The sequence below is a fragment of the Nerophis lumbriciformis genome, linkage group LG01, assembly GCF_033978685.3.
Source record: "Nerophis lumbriciformis linkage group LG01, RoL_Nlum_v2.1, whole genome shotgun sequence".
Classification (NCBI taxonomy): Eukaryota; Metazoa; Chordata; class Actinopteri; order Syngnathiformes; family Syngnathidae; genus Nerophis; species Nerophis lumbriciformis.
The window spans coordinates 22,660,410-22,683,393 of NC_084548.2; the positions used below are offsets into that span (position 1 = coordinate 22,660,410).

Consider the following 22,984-nt stretch of genomic DNA (forward strand, 5'->3'; position numbering starts at 1 on the left):
TTTGGGCACAGGGGCAGCATAAGTGCTCGGGGAAATGGTGTCCATTCTAGCCAAAAGATTGGCAAAGGCAGCCTTGAGCTTATTCACAGTGAACAAAAATGCTCTTGGTGCTGCTGGAGTACCGTGTGCATAGCTGCGACGTTGGGGCTCGGAAAGAGAGCGTGAGTCTCGCTTTGTCACTGCTGTCTGGTTCTGTTGTGGCCAGAACGTACTGTAACGATACAGTGGGAGAAGTAGACGGCACAGAGACAGGGACATCGTTAGCTTGCAATGTGCCTATTGAAATATAAAAATGTATATGAAGTGTGTTATTAAACCAAAGGCGCGGCTGCAGCAGGACAGGAACGCATGTGAGCGTGTCCGTAGGTGCACAGCGGAGTGAGAGGCGGCAGGTGCGAGAGATTTATTCATCTAGTTTATTACTATTAAGGATATTTTCTTGATGCTAACATGTATCACCAAAGACGCAATAATGTGGTTTCTAGAACTTAACATGGTGTTAGTTTATTTGTAAAACCAGATCTATGTAGTTATATGTAGGCATAGCAACCACACAAAATAACTCAAACTAATGGGATCTCTTGTCCTTTCCTTACGTTTAATTCTGCTATCAAACACTACTACGATAGTAAAGAATAAACTTGATTGTAACAAAGAAAGTTTCGGTAACACCTTAGTATGGGGAACATATTCACCATTAATTAGTTGCTTATTAACATAATATGTTTCCCATACTAAAGTGTTACCAAAGTTTCTTAAACAAATCAAATGTTCAAAAAAAAAAACATTTTACAAAGTGATCGCTGCAGACACGAGCATGATCCGATTGTTTTCCACAAGATGTTAAGTGCTATTTTAAGAGCCATTTCCTTTGACGCACTTTGGTTTTTCCCCTGACTTTATTAACTTGATTACCTTCTTTCTGGACTCTATGAAAGCTATTTCCTATCGAATGGCTGGAATACCCAAGAACAGAACAGCAATGCGGCATTTTCTGCTCAAACTTTACACTCACTCTCACTTGTTTTAATGCTACACTCAATAGCTGCTTGACCATCATGTGAATTAAGCTGCGAAGAACAAAAACGGGTATGACGTTATATGCAATCCAGCTGTTTGCGCTAAATATTTTACTTTCGTGAACAATACATATTTTGAGTGTCATTTTTCAAAGTTGGCATTCGAATGACACTTTGAGCTTTTTGAATTGGGACAGCCTTCGCATACTTCGATGCTGTCAGCACCTCACAAATCAGTGCAAAGGGCAGAATTGTGACATTGCTGTCACTACTACGATCGATACCAGAAGAAACAATCGGTCCATGCATGCGTGAAGACTATGTCTCTTCCATCAACTGGTTTTACGAGTTATTTTCGTGCATGCCGTCACTGTTACTACTGTTTTCTTTTGTATTCTTTATTTGAATAACACCATCATATAAAATAATACGTACAAAACAAACTAAAACAGCGTTTTATATTGAAACGTTTTTATTTATATTGAAACCGTACAGAAACCTGAACGATGTGCTCAGCACCCTTGAACGGGAAATAAATCCATCTATTTTTGCTACTTTATTTACATCAAATTACAACACAAAACTGATCATTTAAAGGTCTATTTTTGGTCATGCCACAGATATGGATTTAAGTTACAATAAGTGCATTGTTTAAAAAAAATCAACATTTTTAAAAAAAAATCTAAGTATATCAAACACACCTCGAACGATGGGAGTCGGTGGCGTCCCCGTGCGTCATTAATTGCAATAACAGAAAAGTGAAAGTTGTTGAAAATGTGGCAATAATATCCTATGTTTTTTTAATCCAACCTTTGTTCGTGTTTATATTCTTGTTCTATTTTACTCCTGTAACCTATTTTTATGGGCTTTCCTCTTTGTGATGTTAAGTTCCTGTTATACGCTGTTATACAGTATATGCCCTGAGCTCTTATTTTGAAGGCGCTTGGAGCGGAAGTCATGACACGTTGGAGTGGAGCGGAGGTTTTTGAAAGAAGGTAAATAAAGTGGTCCTCGTGTAAACTGGAGACTCCGTGTTTATTATTTTGTAGTTTCATACAGTATTGATGACATTTATAAACCCTCAGTTACACTCCTATTCCTTAAACATTTAAATATCACTGAAAATGACGTTGCATGGTCCGTTGTGAAAAAAATGCAAGTTTAGGAAGTGACGTTGTTTTCGTGTAGGCATGGACCGAATGTCTTCCGGTACCGATCGCGTAGTGACAACAGCTAGTCTATAGTTGTGACTGAAAGAAGAACACCGGAACCTCAACTGCGCAACACAGTTCCTAGACGGACATCCAGCGACACACTTTAAAATGGCAGCTAATATCGAGCAAATCTTCCAAGATTTTATTTGGAATAAAATCAGAGAATTTGAACACCAGAATGTGGACACAACGTATGATATGATTCTTTTTTTGCATGCACCTTAGCTATTCTTGTCTAAACGTGATAGGCTTTCAGTATTACGACGGTAAACGTGACTGTTTAACAATATTTACGTTAGTTGATCCTACTTAAACGTAATCAACACATAGATCGTACAGTGTTCGCTGAGTGATGTGGCTAACGGCTAGTTGTTTGGCGGGTTGAGTCATATGTTATGTCTTTAAAGCTCCAACTGTTATATACAAGACGGTGCTGATGATTATGTTTACTTCGGCATTGTCAAAAAAATACAAATATTTTTGAATAACTGATTTTGGTTTACAATGTTATAGACCTGCACTGCTTCTTAATGCGAGACGTTTACAATGGTATTTACCGCTGTACATTTATGTGAGGATGATGTACGATTGAAATGTTGTCAAATTATTACCTTCCGGATTGTGTCAAATTAAAATCAAACAGAACTATCTGTGGAGATTATGTTAATGTGGCTATTGTGTACTATTCATTTGATTTGAACGTGTTTTTTTATTTATATATTCATATTTACTGTTATAGCTGTGCTGCACATGCTGATTCATGTAGTGAAATGGTCTCAGGAGACGAAAAGATTGATGGCAGGAGTTCACAGAAGAAACACAAGAAACACAAAAAACATAAAAGTAAGAAGAAGAAAAGGAACAGAGAGAAGGAGGAAAAAGAAAGAAATCTTTCTATGGAAAGATTGGACGCACAAACACAATCTCCCTCCAGGTAAGACAGTACACCAATATTTAGATTTCTTATCGTGCTGACGTTTGATCTCAAAATAACCACTTTTTCATTGGTTTGCCATGGTACATTTGCTGTGGTTAATACTTGATAGTCTGTTTCACCTACTTTAATGGAATAATTTATATAATAGTCCGCACATGTATATAATTGTCGAATAGATAATCAAATAAATTACACATGTCAGTGGAACCCTGGCACAAACCCATCTGAGCCTTACTTCTGCTTTATTACTACATTTAAATGTTTGCAAATCTGTCCCCATTTTTCATCAGAATAAGATCCTCGACAGTCACTGAGCAGCAGGGTAAGCATTCTCCTTCTGATATAAAATCAGAAATGTAAATTATCTTAGCACTGGCTGTTGACCTGTTTTTCAAGATGATGATAGTAGCTCCATAAGTCACAAGCACAAAACAGGACGGAGGAGGAAGAAGAAGAGGCACAAACTTGAGGGACGAGAAAACTCCTCTGATTTTGACACAAAGGAACGAGGGACTAAAACTGAGGAACGTTTATTGTCAAGGCAACATGAGCAGCTGCCTGATATCATTCCAAAACAGGTAAAAGAATAAAAAAAATAAAAATGGTGATGTAATATACAGTAGTCATTTGACAGAATACTTCTTGACGGCCAAAAATTGAAGAAAAAAATTACCTTTCTTTTGTATCTTTCAGGACAGTTCCATTAAACAAAAAGCAGATGACAATAGGTGGAGCCAGTCCCGTTCATATTCTAACTGTTCACATTCCGGTTTAGAGAGGTGGACCTCTCGACCTTGCAGGTAAAAATCCAGATCTTGTTCACGATCTCCTTCATAAGGTCACAGCACCGGGTACAGTTACTGAGTGAGACATACAATTCCGGTCAGAGGTTTCCAGTAGGTCCTAGCATATTTGTGATTTAGCATTTGCGACCTTGCAAGTGTTCTTACTTGTGGTCAAAAATAGTTTTATAATTTTGTTTGTTCTACAGAAAACACCTCATTCACCCTAAGTTAGAAATTATTTAAACTAGGGGTGTAACCATTAATTTTAACAGTGATTCGATTCGATATTTGTAATACTATTCAGGGCTTTTTTTTTTTTTTAAGAAAATACAATACAAAATAATACAGTGAGTTAAAATCGATTCAGTAACTTTTTAGCAAAACAAAACAGTGTGACTGTGAAATAAATACTGGATACTAGGGATGTCCGATAATGGCTTTTTGCCGATATCCGATATTCCGATATTGTCCAACTCTTTAATTACAGATACTGATATATATATATACAGTCGTGGAATTAACACATTATTGTGCCTAATTTGGACAATCAGGTATGGTGAAGATAAATAAAATAAAAAATGTATAAAATATAATAAGATAAATAAATTAAAAACATTTTCTTGAATAAAAAAGAAAGTAAAACAATATAAAAACAGTTACATAGAAACCAGTAATTAATGAAAATGAGTAAAAATAACTGTTTAAGGTTAGTACTATTAGTGGACCAGCAGCACGCACAACCATGTGTGCTTACGGACTGTATCCCTTGCAGACTATATTGATATATAATGTAGGAACCAGAATATTAATAACAGAAAGAAACAACCCTTTTGTGTGAATGAGTGGAGGAGGAGGTTTTTTTTGGTTGGTGCACTAATTGTAAGTGTATCTTGTGTTTTTTATGTTGATTTAATAAAAAAAAGTAAAATAAAAAAACTATACCGATAATTAAAAAAAGCGATACCGATATTTTCCGATATTACATTTTAATGCATTTATCGGCCGATAATATTGGCAGGCCGATATTATCGGACATGTCTACTGGATACTGGACATTGTAGGATTAGTTTCCTATTTTCCTGTTATTTCTTGTAAGGGAATTATGTATAAATTAATTACGGACACAAACAAGCAAGAAAACAGCAATTAATTGCCAATAAATTCACATCTTATTTGAAGAAAGTGCAACCAACACTTTAGGTTGAATTAACAGAAGGAAACATTTCCTGCTCACATTTTAAGCATTAAAGATATTTTCAATAGAAGTACAGTAACCAACATTTTAAGAATAGATTTACCTGCTAAATAAAGTTCCCCGACCCGGCCGTACAGTATCTGTTCTCCACCCTCGCATCGCCAATGAAGGACAGCGTCCCAGGAGCGCAGAAACATATAAGCCCCCCCAAACTTATTAAAGGCATTGGTCCCTCGCTTTGTAATTTCCATAGCCTTCTTGATCCATCTCTTCTTTTTATTTGTTTTTCATCAAAGGATTTCTCCTTGTGTTCCGGGAGTCGGTGGGTCGCGATAACATGCACTGCTGTCACTTCCATTGTTTCGGCCGCGTCTTCTATGGTTTAAAGTTGAGCTATGGCTTTATTATTGGGTTGTGTCATTTCTATTTATTGTGGCTTTTGCAATCGCGCTTTAGCTGAAATTTATGATATTGAAATGCCTGGTTTGGGAAGGAGAGACAGTCGGGGATACACTCTTGTCTCAGACGGTTTAGCAAGCGGTAACAAACTCAGATAGTCAAAACACACATTAATACTGTTCGCCACAATTTATGTTTAAGTACTGAGCACACAGACACACAAAAACTTGCGGGACTTCTTGCACACTACCACTCTTGTACACGTCACAAACAACAGCACCTTCCCTTAAAAGCACATAGACACACATGTCACAGATTACTATTGTCTTGCGGCGTTTGCGTTTGTTCTGACCTTTCTCGACCGCCGTATATATCCGGCATTTTTGTTTTGATGACGCCACAGACGAGAAAATAGACTTAACATTTAAATATCTTTATTATTACATGTACTAAACTTCATACCAATTTTGCCGTGCATTTCTAGTATCAATCCATTCCCTTATGAAACTATATTTGATCGATACCAATCTCTTGGAAGGTATACTTGCAGAGCACAGATCATTATACTTATTTTACTTATTTCATTCTTATTTCATTTTACTAAATTTAAGAATATGAATTGATGTATCAATGTATCGATCATTCGTTTCACCGCTAATTGTTTTTAGCAAGCAAACTAGCTACATAACGCTTAATGATGTGACTTCAATGCAGAATGGTGGCAGTGTTGTGTGTTAACCACTACTACAGTAGTGTATAGGGTCTTTAAAAAAAAATGCCTCAAAATGTACAGCAAAGTGAACTCAAGCTTATATATGATCGAAAGTCATTATCATCTACAAATTATAAGCAGCGTGACATTGTTTAAGAAGGCAGTGCCAGTGTTTATTGTTAGCTGTAGCTAGTGTAGTTTTGACAACCAACTGTGTTGAAATTCAACATCAAAACTTCCAGCGAGGTAAACAAAAGTTAATATATAGTCTGAAATCATTACTGGAGTAGACTACTACAGCAGGCACATAGTGTTGATTATGTAGAGGCAGCTTGGAAAAACACCTTGTCAGATAAGCTGGCCAGGATGACCCAGTGGCTTGCAAAGCAGTTTACGGTCCTACCACCGTTTTGCCAATTTTGAGTGAGCCGGGGGAGGCCCCACAACAGATGTAAGAGCGGCTAAAAGGCTAGCCTTTGACTGCAATCCCAATAGTTCAATCAATCACATTGTCATTCATTAGCAGTGTTTGTAATAATAGCGTTATATAATAATGGTGTTATTAACGCTGTTACTTTTACTAGTAAGGAGTAGTCTAATTATATTCATTTATGTTACCAATACGCTTGATGTCATGTGGCATACTACTTTTTTATGGTTTTATGTCAACATGACAAGTGTTAGAAACACAGAAAGTTCAATGCAGGAAATATACAGACCTTTCCAAAAAATTTGAATGTCATAGAATAGAATAGAAAGTACTTTATTGATCCCTGGGGGAAATTCAGCACCACAGTTTGCTCACAATAAATAGTATACAGTATTATTCACATGTGAATAATATAAATATATTATACATATATTGTACATTGAAGTGCGGTCAAGAAGGAACATATGCATTATACAGTTTGATGGCTGTCAGTATGAAAGACCTCCTGTGTCGTTCCGTGTTGCATTTTGGGAGTCTGAACCTTCCACTGAACGTGCTCCTTCTCTCCGCCAGGTCCAAGTGTAGTGGGTGGGACATGTTGTCAATAATGTCTAGGAGCTTTGCTAGACTTCTCTTCTCTGACACCACCGCCAGAGAGTCTAGCTGCACTCCCACCACTTTACTGGCCTTCTTTACCAGCTTGTCCAGTCTGTTTGCGTCCCTCGCTCTCAGTCCACTGCCCCAGGAGGCCACGGCGTACAAGAAGGCGCCCGCCACCACCGACTCGTAGAACAGCTTCATCATTTTTGTACAGACGTTGAAGGATCCTAGCCTCCTGAGGAAGTAAAGGCGGCTCTGTCCCTTCTTGTAGAGTGCCTCAGCGTATTTTGACCCATTCAGCTTGTTGTCGATGTGTACTCCGAGGTATTTATAATCCACAACCATGTCCACATCGAGTCCCCTGATGGAAACAGGGGTCGCCGGAGTACTCCTCCTTCCAAGGTCCACAACCAGCTCCTTGGTCTTCGTCACATTGAGCTGGAGGTGGTTCTTTCTACACCATGTGACAAAGTCCTCCACCAGTGCCCTGTATTCCTCATCATCACCATCCTCAATACACCCCACTATCGCAGAGTCATCAGAAAACTTCTGAAGGTGGCAGGACTCTGACTGATAGTGGAAATCGGTGGTGTAGATGGTGAAGAGGAAGGGGGAGAGGACTGTGCCTGCGGGGCCCCGGTGTTGCTGACCAGCCTGTCAGACACACAGTCCTGCAGTCGCACGTACTGTGGTCTGTCAGTCAGGTTATCATCAACCCAGGACACCAAGGGGGCCTCCACCTGCATCGTCTCTAACCTCATACCCAGTAGCCCAGGCCGTATGGTATTGAACGCACTGGAGAAGTAAAAAAACATGACCCTCACACTGCTCGCAGGCTTGTCTAGGTGGGTGTGGGCTCGGTTCAGCAGGTAGATGACTGCGTCCTCCACTCCCAGTCGGGGCTGGTAGGCGAACTGGAGTGGATCCAGGTGGGGCTTGATCGTCGGGCGGAGTTGTTCCAGGACCAACCTCTCCATGGTCTTCATGATATGGGAGGTTAGAGCCACCGGCCTGTAGTCCTTCGACGTGCTGGGTCGCGTGTACTTGGGGATGGGGACCACGCATGAGGTTTTCCACAGTGTGGGGACTTTCTGCAGCTTAAGGCTCATGTTGAAGATGTGCTGAAGCACACCACACAGCTGTGGGGCGCAGACTTGTTGTTTGGGTAGCAGGTGACCGTCCTTGATGGAACATTTGAGTCAACACAGAAGTTGATATAGTCTGTGATTCACTCTGTGAGCCCGTCAATGTCCTCTCCATGAGGCTCCATGAGCACCTGCCAGTCAGTTACCTCAAAACAGCCCTGTAGTGTCTCTTGGACCCCCTCTGACCACCTTCTCACTGTTTTTTTGGTCACAGGCTGTCTTTTGACCAGAGGCACATAACAGGGGTTGAGGTAAACAAGGTTGTGGTCTGACCGGCTCAGCTCTGGTAGTGGTATGGGGCTATACACATCCTTGATGTTCGCGTACAGCAGGTCCAGGATCTTATTTCCTCTGGTGTGGCAGCTGACATATTGGGTGAAGTTGGGTAGTGATTTGTCCACAGTAACATGGTTAAAACCCCCCGAGATGAGGATGAGAGCTTTCGGGTGCTTGGTTTGGAGTCTGGCTATCGAGCTGTGGATGACGTCACTCGCAGCTGCAGCGTTAGCAGAGGGGGGAATGTATACTGCTATCATGATAACATGCGGAATCTCCCTGGGCAAATAATATGGTCTGCATCCTACAGCTAACATCTCTATATTCGGCTCACAGTGGCGCTCTTTTATTGTGATATGACCGGGATGACAATATTTCTTATTAATAAACAAAGCAAGCCACCCTCCTTTCCGCTTGCCGTTGGTTCGGTCCCGGTCAGCGCACACCGTTTGAAACCTGTTTATAGAGACGTTACTATCCGGAACATTGTCGTGCAGCCACATCTCAGTAAAGCACATTAGGCTACACTCACGATATTCTTTCTGACTACCGGCAAGCACCGACTGCTCATCCATTTTATTTGCTAGAGACTGCCCGTTACCCATGACGATGGAAGGAAGATATGGTTTATATCTCCTTCTCTCCCACCTCGCTTCAGCCCTCTTCTGTCTCGAACGTTTCCCTTTCCCTCGACAGACACGAGTACCTCCATAAGTCCTTTTTAGCTCCTCTGGGATCTGGTTAGTTAGCGCCGGGTCCGTTTGCTAGATGCTAACAACTGGTGTCGCTAACAACTGTTCCCTGGTGTAGATAAAGGAGCCTCTCCACTGTTGTGCTACGTCTGACCTCTTCTGTAGTGTCCCCACTGTCAGTAGGACGAACAAAACACTTCTAAACTGCATGATTAGAAGGGCACGACTAGATAAAAAGTAAATGTAGAGTAAATGTAAAAGTATAAAAAGTACAAAGCGAACAAAGACAAAAGACAAAGACGGAGCGAACTGCAGCAGCGGTCGTATAGGTCGACAACTAAATACTTAAAATCGTTTAGGTTGTGGGCCTTGAATCTAAAATTCAATGGAAGTTTAACGTTTTGAATGAAATTATGGAAATAAATTAGCTTTTCCATGATATTCTAATTTTATTATTATTTATTACTAGGAGTGAAAGTAACAATCAGGACCACACTAAAACAAATTTGATATCTAAAAGAAAGAAGGAGGCAACATCACACTGCAAACAAGATGTATAATACACATGCACACACTACTATTATAACTATAAATGATGAACAACAAATCAATGATTGTATTGACAAGCTTGCAATCTTACAATTTGGACAAGAAGATATGAATGCCTTCGAAACGCATTCAATCTCTATTAACCGGAGGTAAAACAATCCAGTGAAAAGATTCAACAGAGCTGCTGTCACTGTCAGCAAACCCAACTGAGCTAAAATGCCGCTCTGACCACGCTCTTGCTGACGTCAGATGTCACTTGGCAACAGGCACCACCACCTTTTAAAGGCACACACACAACTGCATATGCCATATATTTGAACATTTTAAACATTGTTTTAAGTACCATATTAATTACTTTCCCTAGTAATTATTTATGTTCATTAAAGGATAATTCCATTAGTAATTCAGTTACTTGTTTGGTAAACTAACGAGTAACTATAATTAATTACTTTTTAAAAGTAGTTTTCAAAACACTGTTCATTGGTGATGAGTACCTATGCTGTTTTATCTTTAAAATAAAAAAAATTGCGTGAGGCATATTTCGGGCTTAAACTGGACTGTGCGTTTTTGTTGTTTTATGTTACTAAGGAACCGGCAATTGAAGAGAAAGGGTTCTGGAGATTAAATTAATCTAATTAGAACACTTATTTTGCAATTATAATTATCCATCCATCCATCCATCCATTTTCTACCGCTTATTCCCTTCGGGGTTGCGGGGGGCGTTGGAGCCTATCTCAGCTATAGCACTTTTAATTATTCCATTAGTGAAAAATTATGTCAATGTCAAGGTAACGGGGTAGGAGTGAGCCGTTCATCAAACGTAGACATTTTTATGGGTGTATCGGTTACTTCCGGTTTCTAGACTTTTTTTTTTTGGGAATGACCAGAGAAAGTTTCCCCCTACAAAAGGCTGGATATACGTACTTATAAACTTAACATAGGCATTACTGTCTTACTAGGTTTTGGCTCCTAATTATTTATTGAACAATTACTGTACATCTCCAATATATTAAAAAAAAATGGGTACACTGTGGAGTGAATTTCTTTAGAATGTACTCTAATATACAAAGGGGCAAATCATGCTCATTGATAAAGTAATGGCTAATAATACTATTACCATTGAAAGGGCAGGTGTCAATAATCTCATTCCTTCCACCGTTACTTCCTTATTTTGTATGTCTTTGAATAGGTCCTTAGACAGCAGAAATAGTTTGGACCCGTCTACAGAGTTTAAAAAAAATATCTCAAAAGATAGCCAGCATCTGTCGCACAGTCCTAAAGGTGGAAACAAAGCGGAACTGCAGAGACTGGACCACAGTCACCAGCCAGCAGGGACAACAAGAGAAAGTTCATGTTGGAATGGTATATTATTCTTTCCACTTTATGAAAATAAATGTTTCTCGGTTCTTCTGGTAGCTCTGCCCTACAGTGCTTTTATGCTCACACTAAAAACAATATTATTTTGTGCTACCACTGCAGATTGTCCTGCATCTGGGTCCCTGCTAAGCCCATCTGTTGAGTTGCAAGGTATTGGTGAGTACATTGTCCCACAGCTAAAAGGCTCAGAGTACGTCTCAGCCCCTGAGAGAAAATCCCCTACAACGATGAAGCTTAATACCACCACGACACTAAGGAGTAAAGAAGGAAATACAGTGATCAGGCAGAAAAAATCTAGGTCCCCTTCAAGGACCCTCAGGAAGAGGGCTAGATCCAGAAGCTCCCCAAGGAGAAAGAGTTATCGGTCAAGGTCAAATCCATTGAATTATTTTCCAATGTTACTGTTTTTTAAGAAATATTTTATATCTAATAAGTAATGTGAGGTAAGCGGAACTAAATATGGTCCATGCAGGTCCAGAAGCCGACAGTCACGGAGGTCATGTTGTACGTCACGAGATGGGGGATGGCAGACTACCTACAGCCAGAGGGACCGCTGGAAACGAGAGCCAAGCCACTCGCCTGTGCTTATCCTGCGCAAAAAAAGGTCCCCCACTTGCAAACATCGCACAGCTGCCAGCAGCCCTCAAAAAATCAGTGACCTAGGTCGGATATTATTCTTCCAGTATTTTGTTCCCGACCAGTCAATTGTACTGCAGTTTGTCTTATTAACTGCAGCCTACAATTAGCGCAGTGGAAAGGGACTATTTTCCTACACATAAATAAGTACTACTGTAATGTACTTTGTTTTTTTGGTTTTCTTTAGGAAAGGAGCAGCTGTTGGAAATTGCCAAGGCCAATGCAGCTGCCATGTGTGCCAAAGCAGGTATGTCCATCCCCTCCAGCCTTAGAACCTCAATGCTGCCGTTGGCATTGCCAAACATGGCGATGAATGCTGCTATGGCCAGTATGACAGCAGGTATGAATAATAATGAAAGGAAACATTAACACTACAGCAACTGTACATAATTGACTGTGTCTCTTTTACAGCCACCATGACCGCTGCCTTGTCCAACATTGGTACCCTGTCCTCACTATTGCCGCTGCAAACCATTATCAACAAACCTGGTGCAAACCTTGCTCAGCCCATAAATGCTGCTTTTGAGGAAGTGAAAAAGAAAGTAGTGAAGCATGCTAACAGCATCAGCATTAAAGAGTTCACTGATGTAAGGCCCTGGATCTATAGATTTAACTCTGAAAAATGCACACTTCACAAATCTTGTAGTTAGTATTAACAAATATTGGGTTCTAAGCAGAACCAAAACCAGGTTCAAAAATGGCACCAACCTAAACAATATTAAACAGACCAAAAAAAAGAAGTACCGTATTTTTCGGACTAAGTCGCAGTTTTTTTCATAGTTTGGCCGACTTATACTCAGTAGCGACTTATGGGTGAAATTATTAACACATTACCGTAAAATATCAAATAATATTATTTAGCTCATTCACGTAAGAGACTAGACCGGTGGTTCTTAACATGGGTTCGATCGAACCCTAGGGGTTCGGCGAGTCGGCCTCAGGGGTTCGGCGGAGGTCAAGACACACCCGACTCTTCGTGCAAATAAAAACTTATCCCTATGGATACCCCCAAACAATGTTCCCTCTAATTTTCCATCTGATTTGCAGGTGTGTAATTTGTCGTGAGTTCATGCACTTTGTTGGTTTTGTTCTTTGAACAAGGTGATGTTCATACACGGTTCATTTTGTGCACCAGTAAAAAAACATATAACTTTATCTTGAATTTGAAAAAAATATACCGTATTTTTCGGACTATAAGTCGCAGTTTTTTTCATAGTTTGGCCAGGGGTGCGACTTATACTTAGGAGCGACTTATGTGTGAAATTATTAACACATTACCGTAAAATATCAAATAATAATATTTAGCTCATTCACGTAAGAGACTAGACGTATAAGATTTCATGGGATTTAGCGATTAGGAGTGACAGATTGTTTGGTAAACGTATAGCATGTTCTATATGTTATAGTTATTTGAATGACTCTTACCATAATATGTTACGTTAACATACCAAGCACGTTCTCAGTTGGTTATTTATGCCTCATATAACGATACTTATTCAGCCTGTTGTTCACTATTCTTTATTTATTTAAAATTGCCTTTCAAATGTCTATTCTTGGTGTTGGGTTTTATCAAATACTATCTACTCAGTGGCCTAGTGGTTAGAGTGTCTGCCCTGAGATCATACCAAAGACTATTAAAAATGGGACCCATTACCTCCCTGCTTGGCACTCAGAATCAAGGGTTGGAATTGGGGGTTAAATCACCAAAAATGATTTCCGGGCGCGGCACTGCTGCTGCCCACTGCTCCCCTCACCTCCCAGGGGATGGGTCAAATGCAGAGGACACATTTCACCCCACCTAGTGTGTGTGTGACAATCATTGGTACTTAACTTTAACTTAAATACATTTCCCCCAAAAATGTGACTTATACTCCAGTGCGAGTTATATATGTTTTTTTCCTTCTTTATTATGCATTTTCGGCCGGTGCGACTTATACTCCGAAAAATACGGTATATATATATTTTTTTCACTAAAGAAGGGTTCGATGAATGCCCATATGAAACTGGTGGGGTTCGGTACCTCCAACAAGGTTAAGAACCACTGAACTAGATGTATAAGATTTCATCGAATTTAGCGATTAAGAGTGACAGATTGTTTGGTAAACGTATAGCATGTTCTATATGTTATAGTTATTTGAATGACTTTTACCATAATATGTTACGTTAACATACCAGGGACGTTCTCAGTTGGTTATTTATGCATCATATAACGTACACTTATTCAGCCTGTTGTTTCAAATGTCTATTCTTGGTGATGGGTTTTATCAAATACATTTCCCCCAAAAGTGCGACTTATATATGTTTTTTTCCTTCTTTATTATGCATTTTCGGCCGATGCGACTTATACTCCGAAAAACACGGTAGCTATCGGTGCCTCTATTTGGTGCTAAATAATTGCAAACTTAGCCAACTGCAACAAGTGCTTGGCTGTGATATTGTGCGTCTTGCAAATAATATAGCGTTGCGACAAAGCTCGTAGTCTGACACTTTTTAAATGTATTGCCGAACTTAACACTCCAACAGCAGCCTTTATAACACAGCTACTGACACAGCGCCAACCAATAGCCTTCATAGCTAGCCACAACAATACAACACTTGTATGTTCTCCATTTTCTGTATTGGTGCAAAAATTATGACTATATTGTGGAGTTTTGTTCTTCTTTTTTGAATGTATTACTTGGAGCTTGCAACTTGCTTACAGTTAAATTTTCATCAAAAATTGGTCTGAGGAATTTGTTTGGCGTTCAGGCCTGTCACTCCTGCCGTCCCGTCACGCTTACAGTACATACTAGGAGCGCGTGCACACACACAAACGCAGTCCGAGAGAAGCAACTAACAATTTGGAGTATTCTTGGCTACATATTTAATGATAGGTTACGTTAGCTTTTTCAAATCGCTATCATGGGTTAACACAATGACAATGCCCGTGCATATGTTGCGTAGTTTGGTCATTGCATGCTAAAAGCAATAAGAGGTTGGTTGCAATGCTTAAAACACATTGGAAAGTTATGTTGCAAACAGCCCCTTGAATAACTGAAATATTTCAATCAAAAGTTTGTTCAACTACATGTCCCAAAGTTCCATTAAAATAGTGTTAATAATTACAAAATGTACATGTTTTCCATTTCTTAACTACTGATTTGGGCACTGTTTCAGCAGGCCACTGTTTTAAAAGTATTGATTTGGTACTAGAATCAGTTTAAATGGAAACAATACCCATCCCTTGCCAGGACAGCATCATTAAATGTTATTTAAGGCTTTAGTCTTACATATTTGTTTGATCTGTATCAGCAGTTACATATTTGTCCATAATTGCCATATTTGTGTCTTTAGAAGTGCAAGATGATTGTGGACAGCAAAGGCGAGCTGCCGGAAGCATTACCGCATGTGTTGGTGGAGGAGGATGACGGGAAACCATGTGGGGGATTGCTTCTGCGTGAACATAAAGCGATCACCTTCAACATTAACGTAACACATTCCACAAATTACATGCAAGCCTAAAATATTCTGATATTCTGACTTAATATAGAAATATTCTTATATTTTCCCTATCTTCATTACCAGAATACCACAGGACGACCAGCCGCTGCAGGCATGGCAAAAGAATTCCCAGTGTCTTCAGGATCTCAACACCGTAAAAAGGTAAAGATTTAGAGGTCATTTAAAATAAACTGTCCTTGTGTTATGGATTGAGTGATTTGATGAAGTGTGTGCTTTCAAGGAGAGCAAGGCACTAAATGTCTATGGAGATTGGGTTCCAGTGGACAAAACATCAGTGGAGGCAAAAGCTGCCATCCCCATGGCGACAGTGAGCACCAGTGAAACTCTGAACGCTCTAGCATTGCCTGTACAGTCTGAAGCACTGGTAGCAAATCACGACAGTGTTTTCCCTGATCCACCGCCACAGGTTCTGATACACTGAGGGGTTTCTTGTCTGTAAATTTTGCATGAATGACACCTATTACTAAATGTCTTTGTAGCCTGTCGACATCTCTCAGGCTGTGAGTGAGAGAATCAAAGCTCAGAGGCGCTTAACGGAGAACCCCCTTGATGTCAGTGCCATCTGCATGCTTACCCGAGCCCAAGAGCAGGTATATCTTGATTATAATCATTTTGTTAAATGCTCAGAGATAAGCTTTCACACTAACGCTATCATTCCTTTCCACTAGTACAGTTAGATAGAAAGCTACACCGAGAGAGAGGCACGTAGACTTTATTATATCCCAGGGAATATGATGGTCTGTGTCTGCTTTTGTTTTTGTATTTGTAATACACTTTCGTGGCTTTTTTCTAAACTCAAATGTTTGCTGAAATGTTGCATTTGTGGGCTTATGTTTATTTATATAAGAACAGTGGTGGTCTTTCAAGTAGAGGAAGCTCATTTTCAGCTACTCTAAACTCAAGTATAGCCTCCATTAACAGATAAAAAATGTACAGATGCTAGATTTCACAAATAACTTGAAACATGCTATGGCAGAGGTATATATTTCAAGATTGCGGGTTCGCTCATTTTGTTGTCAATCAAAAATAAATTTAGCCTCAGACAGAGCATTCAGTCATCATGCGAAACTTAGTGTCCCGGCCAGCCGAGTCCAAGCCCACTTTCCATACACTTCCATAGACAGTGAGCGTCCGATGGGTGGGGAAAAAGCTGAGCATTTACCCAGTGACTGTCTAGTTTAACTTCAGTGGAACTGCCCGATCTATGCTCCCCCATTGAAGTCAATGGACGCTTAGCTTCAACACTATTTAATTAAGCTACAAGAATGAATGACAAGAGAGTATTTAGACCCCTTTAAATTATTCACTCTTTGTTTCATTGCAGCCATTTGCTAAAATCAAAAAAGTTAATTTGATTTCTCGTTAATGTACACTCAGCACCCCATCATGACAGAAAAAACAGAAGTGTAGACGTTTTTGCCAATTTATTAAAAAAGAAAAACTGAAATATCACATTGTCATACATTTTCAGACCCTTTGCTGTGACACTCATATTTAATTCACATGCTGTCCATTTCTTCTGGTCCTCCTTGAGATGATTCTGCTCCTTCATTAAAATACAGCTGTGTTTTATCAAACTAATTAAACTCTTATCAAAGTTTGGGAGCACCACAACTCTTCCCAGACCTGGCCATCCAGCCAAACTGAGCAATTGTGGGAGAAAAGCCTTGGAGATCACTGTGGCTGAGCTCCAGAGATGCAGTAGGGAGATAGGAGAAAGTACCACAAAGTCAGCTATCACTGCTGCCCTCCACCAGTCGGGGCTTTATGGACGAGTGGCCCGACGGAAGCCTCTCGTCAGTGCAACACATATGAAAGCCCGCAGAGTTTGCCAAAAAACACATGAAGGACTCCCAGACTATGGGACATAAGTTTCTCTGGTCTGATGAGACCAAGATTAAACTTGTTGCCGTTAATTGTAAGCCTTATGTGTGGAGAAAACCAGGCACTGCTCATCACCTGCCCAATACAATCCCAACAGTCAAACATGGTGGTGGCAGCATCATGCTATGGGGGTGTTTTTCCGCTGCAGGAACAGGACGACTGGTTGCAATTGAAGGAAAGATGAATGCAGCCAAGATACACGCTGATTTCTAGACTTGGAACACATCTATTTAGAAAATAGAGGATTAAGTTACTTACCGTGCAGCCATGAGGGGCACAAATGAAATTACTTTTCCTGGTCAAAAATGTAGGGGTGTGGCCTAAATCTAGAATCAGCCACGCCACTCGTAGTGACATAAAAATAGAGACATGATTTTTTGAGCACTATTTCTTAATTTATAAATTAAACCTACAATAAATCTATGTCTTTCAACCTGTGTTTAAACTTAATCATAAAGGTCATTTAAATTACACCATTGAAACAAATCTGCAAAATGTTTTAAGCAATATTTTCATAAATTGAAATTTAGGGGTCACAATTGGGGATAGCTATTTTTCAATGAAAGTACCCTATAAAAGATAATTTTGTATTTATTTATCTTATCACTATCTCAATTAATGCACTGGGTTTAAACAGATCATGATATAATCTCCTCTCCAAAAAATGTGATTTATACTCCAGTGCGATTTATGTATGTTTTTTTCCTTCTTTATTATGCATTTTTCGGCCGGTGCGACTTTTACTTATGTATATATATATATATATATATATATATATATATATATATATATATATGTATATATGTATATATATATATATATATATATATATATATATATATATATATATATATATATATATATATATATATATATGCGTGTGTGTGTGTGTGTGTGTGTGTGTGTGTGTGTGTGTGTGTATATATATCCATCCATCCATCCATTTCCTACCGCTTATTCCCTTTTGGGGTCGCGGGGGGCGCTGGAGCCTATCTCAGCTACAATCGGGCGGAAGGCGGGGTACACCCTGGACAAGTCGCCACCTCATCGCAGGGCCAACACAGATAGACAGACAACATTCACACTCACATCCACACACTAGGGCCAATTTAGTGTTGCCAATCAACTTATCCCCAGGTGCATGTCTTTGAAGGTGGGAGGAAGCCGGAGTACCCGGAGGGAACCCACGCAGTCACGGGGAGAACATGCAAACTCCACACAGAAAGATCCCAAGCCCGGGATTGAATCCAAGACTACTCAGAACCTTTGTATTGTGAGGCAGATGCACTCACAACGTAGCACACCATGCTGCCATATATATATATATATATATATATATATATATATATATATATATATATATACATATATATATATATATATATATATATATATATACATATACAATGTGTGTGTGTGTATATGTATATATATGTGTGTATATATATGTGTGTGTGTGTATATATATATGTATATATGTGTGTATATATATGTACTGTATATGTGTGTGTGTGTATATATATATATATATATATATATGTATAAATATGTGTGTGTGTATATATGTATATAAGTATAAATGTGTGTGTGTGTATATATATATATATATACTGTATATGTATATATATATATATATATATATATATATATATGTATATCAATCAATCAATCAATCAATCATTGTTTACTTATATAGCCCTAAATCATGAGTGTCTTAAAGGGCTACACAAGCCACAACGACATCCTCGGCTCAGATCCCACATCAGGGCAACAAAAAACTCTTGTATATACATGCATTATATATAATGTATGTATATATATATGTGTATATGTATATTCATATATGTGTATATATATATGTATATTTATATATGTGTGTGTATATATATATATATATATATATATATAGTATGTGTGTGTATACATGTAAATATGCATGTATATACATATATATAGTTTTGCGTGTTTACTTCTTAGGCGGGAAGCATGGTGACATCGTTTGCCCACAGGAATCGATTTAGGAATTGAAACACTGGGAACAACAACCGGTTTTTGATTCTCATCACTAATACACACTCACAGGGGTGTTGTTCTTCATCCATAACTTCTGTAAAATTGCCAAATTAAACGATCTTGGGTTATCATGGTATCAACAGAGATGCTTTTTTTTAAACTCATCCTAAATTCTCCTCTCTTAGGTGGATTTGTGGGCGCAGTCCAACACCATTCCTGGTCTATTCACTGGTTCCACTGGAGCCCAGGTCCTCACTACGGAGGAACTGTCGAACAGCGGACCACAGGCTTGGCTGAAGAAGGTAATGGATGCATAGCATAGCGTCAAGTTAATACTGTTCCGCATTTGAAACCTGTCTGTTGGCCAGCAACGTCCTTAATGATTATTGTAGCTATACACCTGCAGCTAACAGTGTTGAAAATATATTTTATATTTGTCAGGACCAGTGATGCCTGTAACCAGGAATATGTCCAAATTTTTCAGTCACAGGTAATCTAACGCGATACCATTAAAAAAACAGTGATCTGACTAAAGTTACTTAACCAAAGTCACTCTGTGTTACTATTTTTATTGTTTTCCTTAGCAAAAATATGCATTTGTTCTCTTGTTGCGTGTCGAGGCTGACTTCATGCATGCCACAAATCACTTTTTCAACTCAAGGACAACTCAAAATGTAAGCTGTGCACAGACCCAGGCGTTGAGCATTAAGCAAACAGGAAGTTACCTGTGGCCCCTAGATTTGTAGGGGCCCCTAAACGTTTCCTAAAACGATAACTTACATTTTTCTCTATTTAAAACATTTTTGTATATATTTTGTTTTATTTTGTGCTGTTAATGATACATCAAAATGCTTAATAACGTATAATATAGTTTTGTAAGTCCCCCTTCTCACGCAGTGGACCATTCATATCACTGCTACATGCAGACTTGAGCGGAGTTTTACCCAAGTAAAGCGGAGAGTAGAAGAAGAAAGAGATTTTATTTGAACTAAGGGGTTAACTAGTTTCTCAGTGACACTGAATGTATGTATTCGGATTGTACGGTATACCGGTACTAATAAAGTGCAGCGGTACTAATGAATTGAAAATGGTAGTATACTGCCTTTGAAAAATACCAGTATTTTTTTTTCATTCGCATGCTGCTGTGCGGCGGTGACGTGCAAAACCGAGGAGCATGTTGAGTGTTTCAGCGCCCACACACTCACTGAAGGCACAAGCAGAAACAGTGTGTGGAGGAAAAATGGCAAATAAAGGCAATTTTACTGGTTAATAAAGAGAGTGTGCATTAAGCGTAATATAAAGGTATTTGAGCTTCACAACTATCATTTAAGATGACGCCATGCTGCAGCAGTGCTTTAAAACATGCCTTGCCAAAGGTGGCATGATTAAAGTTTTACAGTATGTGCTTCAAATATGTTTTCAGTTATTTCACCTTTTTTTGTTAAGTACATTACTCCACATGTGTTCATTCATAGTTTTGATGCCTTCAGTAGCAATCTACAATGTCATGAAAAAAAAGAAAACGCATTGAATGAGAAGGTGTGTCCAAACTTTTGGCCTGTACTGTATATGTATATATATATATATATACTATATATATGTATGTGTATATATATATATATATATATATATATGTATGTGTGGGGGAAAAAAAATCACAAGACTATTTCATCTCTACAGGCCTGTTTCATGAGGGGGGGTACCCTCAATCATCAGGAGATGATCTGACTAAATCTCCTGATGATTGAGGGTACCCCCCCTCATGAAACAGGCCTGTAGAGATGAAATAGTCTTGTGATTTTTTTTCCCCACACATACATATATTGCGCTCTACTACGGTATCGAGCACTATTTTTTGGATAACCTTATTAAGACATATATATATATATATATATATATATATATATAAATACTACTCAGTGGCCTAGTGGTTAGAATGTCCGCCCTGAGATCGGTAGGTCGTGAGTTTGGTGATTCATTTTTAAATCACCAAAAATGATTCCCGGGCGCGGCAAAGCTGCTGCCCACTGCTCCCCTCACCTCCCAGGGAGTGAACAAGGGGATGGGTTAAATGCAGAGGACAAATTTCACCACACCTAGTGTGTGTGTGTAACAATCATTGGTACTTTAACTTTACTTTACTTATATATATATATATATATATATATATATATATATATATATTTATATATATTTATATATATATTCTTTCAACTTGCCAAATAAAACAAGGAAAATGTTACAAAAATGCACACTTTTGACACCCCTGCTATAGATAATAAAAAATTAAATGTGATAAATGTATCGATAAAAAGCAGAGCCTGACGACGCATGCACGCTTATCACAACTCTCTCGCTCTCTCTCTCTCCCCCTCCCTCACGAATGCTGCTGCACGCACAATTTGTTGTGTTTTTAACCTTCTTAACCCTGAACGTACATTGAAAATGCACGCAACCCTAACTCAAAATGCCGGACATTTGAGGCATTTAAGAAACACCGCCCGACAGCCCCGCAAAAGAGGACATGTCCGGTGAAAAGAGGACGTATGGTCAGGACCTTCGCTAGCAGCGATCGGATTCACGTCCGGTGAAACCGATCGCTGCTAGTCCTCTTTTGCTAGCATGCTAGCAGTTAACGGGCTAGGATAGACTGACCATACGTCCTCTTTTCACCGGACATGTCCTCTTTTGTGGAGCTGTCAGGGCGGAGTTTCATAAATGCCTCAAATGTCCGGCATTTTGAGTATTGGTTACACAACGTGCAGTACGCTATTTAATATGTCCGTGTGGAAACTCGTTCGGCACACTTCTGCACCGAAACGAAACCCTCGTACCGAAACAGTTCAATACAAATACACGTACAGTTACACCCCTATTATTTTGATTATTGTTTCTCAGCTGTTTGTAAATGTTGCAGTTTATAAATAAAGGTTAAAAAAAAAAAAAAAAAAAAAACGTAGCCTCTGCGCATGCGCATAGCATAGATCCAACGAATCGATGACTAAATTAATCGCCAACTATTTTTATAATCGATTTAATCGATTAGTTGTTGCAGCCCTAATATATACATATGTATATATATATATATATTAGGGCTGCAACTAACGATTAATTTGATAATCGATTGATCTGTCGATTATTACTTTGATTAATCGATTAATAATCGGATAAAAGAGACAAACTAAATTTCTGTCCTTTCCAGTATTTTATTGGGAAAAAAACCAGCATACTGGCGCCATGTTCTTTCAACTTGCCAAATAAAACAAGGAAAATGTTACAAAAATGCAAACTTTTGACACCCCTGATAATAAAAAATTAAATCTGATAAATGTATGGATAAAAAGCAGAGCCTGACAACGCATGCACATTTATCACAGCTCTCTTTGTCTGTCCCCCTCCCTCACAATTGCTGCTGCACGCACAATTTGTTGTGTTTTTAACCTTCTTAACCCTGAACGTACATTGAAAATACACGCAACCCTAACTCAAAATGCCGGACATTTGAGAAACACCGCCCGACAGCCCCGCAAAAGATGACATGTCCGGTGAAAAGAGGACGTATGGTCAGGACCTGCAGCGATCGGTTTCACGTCCGGTGAAACCGATCGCTGCTCGTCCTC

General features: G+C 39.1%; 1 protein-coding gene across 5 annotated transcripts in view; it reads left to right on the forward strand.

Moving 5' to 3' along the window:
* Nucleotides 1-1,963: 1,963 nt before the first annotated feature.
* Nucleotides 1,964-22,984, forward strand: part of sonb (SON DNA and RNA binding protein b) — a 110,248-nt gene continuing 89,227 nt past the window's right edge. For 2 of the 5 annotated variants that reach the window (XM_061977229.1, XM_061977259.1), the window contains exons 1-15: nucleotides 2,219-2,424; nucleotides 2,973-3,167; nucleotides 3,461-3,492; nucleotides 3,567-3,748; nucleotides 3,864-3,970; nucleotides 11,143-11,315; nucleotides 11,433-11,700; nucleotides 11,803-11,993; nucleotides 12,154-12,306; nucleotides 12,378-12,553; nucleotides 15,300-15,434; nucleotides 15,531-15,608; nucleotides 15,688-15,873; nucleotides 15,947-16,057; nucleotides 19,550-19,666. In XM_061977229.1, coding sequence (XP_061833213.1) covers nucleotides 2,342-2,424; nucleotides 2,973-3,167; nucleotides 3,461-3,492; nucleotides 3,567-3,748; nucleotides 3,864-3,970; nucleotides 11,143-11,315; nucleotides 11,433-11,700; nucleotides 11,803-11,993; nucleotides 12,154-12,306; nucleotides 12,378-12,553; nucleotides 15,300-15,434; nucleotides 15,531-15,608; nucleotides 15,688-15,873; nucleotides 15,947-16,057; nucleotides 19,550-19,666 — 2,187 coding nt within the window. In that variant the 5' untranslated portion in view covers nucleotides 2,219-2,341. Of the gene's footprint in view, nucleotides 2,015-2,218; nucleotides 2,425-2,458; nucleotides 2,783-2,972; nucleotides 3,168-3,460; nucleotides 3,493-3,566; nucleotides 3,749-3,863; nucleotides 3,971-11,142; nucleotides 11,316-11,432; nucleotides 11,701-11,802; nucleotides 11,994-12,153; nucleotides 12,307-12,377; nucleotides 12,554-15,299; nucleotides 15,435-15,530; nucleotides 15,609-15,687; nucleotides 15,874-15,946; nucleotides 16,058-19,549; nucleotides 19,667-22,984 lie in introns of those variants that run through there. The other 3 variants (XM_061977237.1, XM_061977244.1, XM_061977253.1) reach the window with 3 other exon arrangements.